This window comes from Octodon degus, unplaced genomic scaffold (genome assembly GCF_000260255.1).
Source record: "Octodon degus isolate 3935 unplaced genomic scaffold, OctDeg1.0 scaffold00083, whole genome shotgun sequence".
Lineage (NCBI taxonomy): Eukaryota > Metazoa > Chordata > Mammalia > Rodentia > Octodontidae > Octodon > Octodon degus.
This window is the reverse complement of record NW_004524659.1, coordinates 5,791,410-5,796,766: the sequence shown is the minus strand read 5'-3', so window position 1 is coordinate 5,796,766 and position 5,357 is coordinate 5,791,410. Positions and strand designations below refer to the sequence as shown.

Sequence of the window (5,357 nt, the reverse complement as noted above, 5' to 3'; positions counted from 1 at the left end):
CTTCACACTGAGCTACATACCCAAGCCTTTTCAAACATTATAAGTTTTGAGACAGGTTGTCACTAAGTTAACCAGGCTGGGTTTGAATTTGTGATCTTCCTGCCTCAGCCTCCCAGCATGCTAGGATTAAGGCATGGCCTCCATGCCCAGGTCTTGCCCTTAAAATCCTCTCTGTCTCTTGTGTTCTCTGGTTTCATTGTTATATGTTTATAATTTTTTTTTATTTGTCTAGCTAGAATAAAGTACATTCTGTACTTCTAATTTTGTGTCTTTTATTAGTTCTAGAAAATTCTTAGTCATTGTCCCATAAAAATGTGTCTTTCTTCACACTGTTTTTAAATTTCCTTCCAAAACTCAGATTAAATGTATGTCCGGCCTTGGAGTTGAAGCCCCTCATTCCTTATTATACATTTTTTTGTCTCCTGCTGGTCTACATTTTGGATTAGTTCTTCAGCTCAATATGCCTGTTTACTAATTCTTTCCTCATCTGTTTAACCAAGCCAGTTTTTTAAAATAACTTTATATTTCATTTTCAGAAGTTCTTTCTGATTATTTTGAAAGGCTATCTATCATTTAAAAAATAAACTCTTGGGGCCAGGGAGATGGCTCAGTGGAATAAGTGCTTCCCTGGCAAGCGCAAGGGCCTGAGTTCAATCCCCAAAATAAAAACTAAAAAATAAATAAACTCTTGGTCTTTGCTTATTTTTATACACTTTTTAATTTCACTAATGTCTTATTCATAGTTATTTTATATTGTAACATACTATAGAAATGATCCCAAAAGTATAGCCTTTATAGTTTTTTACACTGTATATATGATCATTCCAGTATCTCAGATTGAGGTGGGAGAAGTGTAGAAATCTTGTTTCATTGCCAGGACTCTCGTACCTGTAATCTGAGCACTGAGGGGGCTGAAGGAGGAGAATGGCCATGAATTCTAGGCCAATCTAGACTAACCTAGTGAGTTCCAAGCCACCCTGAATGACATAGCAAGACCATCTCAAAAGCAAGACAAAACAACATGATCAATCAATCTTACATTATTAACTCTTGACTGATTTGGGATTATTTTCTTTTTTTTTTTAAATTTTCGATTGACATACAATAACTGTATAAATCTGTGGGGTATAAGGTGAGTGCCAATGCCCAGTGAGCACCATGGGCTTCTAAGGAAGCAGCGTCTCATGAGAAAAGTGGTTGCGGACCACTCAGCCTGGCTGCGCCAATCTTAGGGAGGGAGGTCCAGCCTCAACTTCCAGGGAACAACTTGAGAAGAGAGGAAGATGGGCGGCAAAGAAGAAAGACTCAGAGAAACTTAGTGGGGGTAGGAGGAAAGAAGAGTGTCTCTTCACCCTTCAGAGCAAAATCAGGAGCCTTTACAAAGGATTACATAAGCTTTCTTCATACAAGATTAACAGATGTGTTTTTTTATGAGCGAAAAACAATTTAAATTTTGATTAATGTGAGTTCAGAGTATAAACAAAGAGTAGCCATGGAAACTTAGTCAACCATTGTTCTTTCTGTTGTATGTCTGCCCCACTGAAACTGCTCTCAGGGGTTCTTTCTCACTGCCTCAAGATCTTGCCTCGAAACTTCCTTGTTATTGTTGAATGTTCTTGGCTTAGGCTTGGCCCTTTCTGCAGGTGTACAAGGCAGGGGGCATGGAGTCAGCCTCTGTAAGAACTTTACGCACTTAATTAAGTTATGCCCAAACCCTAGGTGATGAGTTATATGCTCTCTTTCCTGTGACTCAGAAGCCTAACAGTCCCCAGGGGGTTGTGGAGACACAGCCGTAGGAAGCTCTGCTTTGCAGATACTCCACACTTGAGGTGACTTTGTCAGAGGCCAAGCTGTGGATGGCTGTCCACAGTGATTCTTTCTGATGCTTCCATAGATTGTGTGATACGATATTTGATCCTCCCTCCTCATTACTTGGAAATATGCTATGCAATAAATGACTATTAACTGTAGTCACCCTATTATACAATGCAACATTAGACCTCGTTCCTTCTCACTATAATTTTCAGCTAGGTATGGTGGTGCTGGAAGGCTGAGGCAGGAGGACTGCAAGTTCGAGCCAAGCCTGGGCGATTTAGCGATGTAGTGAGACCTTGCCTTAAACTCTCTTGTCTCTGAGATCACCTTTTTGGATTTCACAAATGAGATCATGTGGGATTTTTTTCCCCCTATGTCTGGCTTATTTTACGTTCTCCATGCGTGCGAACTCTCAGTGGGCATCATGGGCTTCTAAGGAAGCAGTGTCTCACGAGAAAAGTGATTGTGGACCAGTCAGCCTGGCTGCCCCAATCTTAAAACAGTGGTGCTAAGTATGACCTCTATTCCATTTTCTAGCGCTTTCCAGAACACGTGGCAGCATCTGAGCAGGACCAGGCCCTTTTATGCCTGCTGTCCCAGCGCGCTCCTCCCACCAGGCGGAGGCTCGGCCTTCTCTCCCACGCTCCAGGGGGCTCGTGGCCCTGGGAGGCAGCAGCCGCTGCCAGGCCGTGGTGCTGAGGTGTCCGACTGGTGTGGTCAGCCCCACACTTACTCTGCGTTACTGTCATATGTGCATCTGTTAGTTCTTAAGGAACAGAGGATGTGAGACTTGATGCTAAAGAAGGCAAACTTTAGGGGGGAAAGTAGGAAATCCACCCCCCCCCCCGACCTCTTGACTTTTTGAGTCATGGAGTTGCTGCAGCCGGGCATGAGCACATGACCCTCCTGCCTCAGCCTCCCAGAGTGCTGTGATTACAGCCACTACCACCATGCCTGGCTTTCAGTAAGAAGACATTCTTGCAGCCTGTGTCTTTGAACTTTCTTCTACTTCCAGGGGCCCTGGGTGCTTCATTCAGCATCCAGTCCCTGCTCCAGAACAGAAGCAGAGCAGGGTCTGTTCTCTGCTGCTAGCAGCCTTCAGAATGTTTGCTATATGGGAACTCATAAGAACTCTTCAAGTATTTTCTAGGTTGTGCTATTGTAAGCTCTTCCTTGGTTTTGTTTATTGTTCTCAGAGAAATGGAAGGCGAGCTCGAGGTTGTTTGGCTGTCTACCTCCAAGGAAAACCAAAGGATCAGAGCGCTGCTGCAGGCCACACAGCGGAGAGCAGGCACTCAGGAGGACACCAGGCAAGCAGAGGACCCTGGCCTCCAAGGCGCCTCCCAGGGAGACCTGCGGGATGGCTGCAGCTTCAGCTGCTGTGACCCGCCATCCCCTGCCACTGCCCACCAGAGCCTGCAGGAGCCTGCGGCTTAGACCTGTGGGCCTGCAGGTCTGGGGTGGGCGGCCCTTGCCCCAGGAGAAGGGGCAGCATTAAGGGCAGCTTCAGAACCCCACCCAGCACTACAACACCAGAAAGAAATAAACCACCCCAGAGGCTTAATTGCGTCTTTACATTTTGCCTTTATTTTTTAAATTGTACTTTAAATTTTTGCATTATTGTATGAGGACTGAACCCAGGGCTTTTGCACTGAGAGCCATGTCCCCAACCCACTTTCATTATGTTTTTATTGTCTCACTAAGTTGCTCGGGCAAGATAAACTTGCAGTCTGCCTGCCTCAGTCTCCCAGAGTGCTGCGGCAGCTCTCCACTGGGCCTGGGCAGTGTTCGCTTGCCTGGTAAACACATCGAGTGTTGTACAAAATGGGCTCTGCTCCGTTCCAGCCTTCTCTGTCCTCTAGGGAAGGGAATTTCCTCTGCAGCTTGGTGGCTTCCTGCTGATTTGAAGGCAGCCCTGCTTGGAACACCCAGCTGGGCTCCCAGAGAGACAGGTGGGCCGCGGCTGTGTTCCACTTGGCTTTGTGTGAATTAGATGGGGCCAGGCCTGCTGGGAGGACTTGCGACATTGGGCAGTCAGGGCTGCCAATCTCAGGTGGGTGGGGTGGGCCCTGTCAGGGACCTGCTGCCCCTCCTGGCTGAGTCCTGAGTTTCTTTAGGTGTGAAGTAGCCCCTGTTGAGTGCAGAAAGTACACATGTGATCTTTGCTTGCTGATGGAATGGTGAATTTTATATATGAAGCCCATTCAAGAGGTCACTTATCTTAATTTTTCTGTATTTTACAAAGAATAGGAGCACACTGCAGGGTTAGAAGTGTGTACCATCTCCCAAAGAGATGGCTTAGCAAGCGACTCTGATATTATTTCAGAGGAACTTAGCCAAATGTCCACAAGACGTCCCACACTCTGGTGGCCTGAGGGGAGGATGGCAGCACTATAGAGAAGCACTGGGGGCGGCCCCCTCCTTCTCACCTTTATAGAGACTCTGTTGGCTGGTGAGCACCCTTACATTTCTGCTGTAAGTTTATCACACATCTCAGCCGTGCTTTGCAAGTTTGGAGACCCCTGGGCCACATCATCATCAGGACAGAGGTAAGGGCTGAGCCTCACTGGGTCACTGCCGCCTTCCTGCTGGCCACTGCAGGGCGTCGCTGGTGGCAGTGAGGCCAGGATGCAAAAGAAGAGGCAGCTGGAAAAGTGGAGAAAAGACAAGGCCTCCAGTGTTGGGCTTGAATAAAATCAGCTGTTTACAGATTGGACAGAGATAAACAGAAAACACACACAAAACCATTTGTTTATAAAATCAGAGGGCACCCAATTATATTTTGGCCCAATTAAGTTATAATAACTTTTTAAAAATTATATTTGGTACAGGGTCTTACCACGCAGCACAGACTCCTAGTGATCCTCCTGTTTTCATCCTCCCCAGTGCTGGGATTACAGGCATGTGCCACCACGCCTGGACTCTGTCGCAGGCTCAGCACACCCAAGGGTGGGGCTGGCACAACTTGATGTACCTGGGATTGAACCTCGGTCCCTGCATTTGCCTAAGCAGGTGCTTAGTCTGCTGAGCTATTTCGCTGGCCGTATAATAACTTTTTAAGTTTGTAATTATAAAAGGACTAGTCAGAACTTCTTGTAGGTTCATTAGTAGAGGTGTCTTATAAACAGAATTTGAAAAACAAAAACGTCTATATTTTTAATATTTTTTTCTTAATACTGGCAACTTTTGTATCTCTTCTGTATGTAGCTTCCAGTCATCTCCATACACTCTGTTATGCACTTGGACCTTTCCTTTTTTGTTGTTTTTCTTAATAGTGTTTTGGGGACTTCTGGGGTACATATATATCCCACTGCAAGAATAGCTAGCTGTTCCAGAGCGTGTCCCATCAACTTTGTCATCACAGGCACACGAGTTGCCAGACCCCAGGGCAGTGTCTTCTGCCCAAGCCTTTGGCAATTACTGATTACTCTCCAGTTTGCAAGTGGGGCCACCAGCTGGGTAACTACTGGGTAAATCTGCATCAGCATCTATCAAAAATCTCACAGGCTTTTCCCCTACATTGGCAGTTAATGTGGGTTCCT

The 5,357-nt window shown here is 46.1% G+C and overlaps 1 protein-coding gene across 1 annotated transcript in view; it reads left to right on the top strand.

The window, feature by feature from the left end:
- The window catches only part of Cep89 (centrosomal protein 89), a 41,262-nt gene extending 37,739 nt beyond the window's left edge, over positions 1-3,523 (top strand). Inside the window, exon 15 of the mRNA XM_023721432.1 lies at positions 3,012-3,523. Within this exon, the coding sequence (XP_023577200.1) occupies positions 3,012-3,252 (241 nt within the window). The 3' untranslated portion in view covers positions 3,253-3,523. The remainder of the gene's footprint in view (positions 1-3,011) is intronic.
- The last annotated feature ends 1,834 nt before the right edge of the window (positions 3,524-5,357 follow it).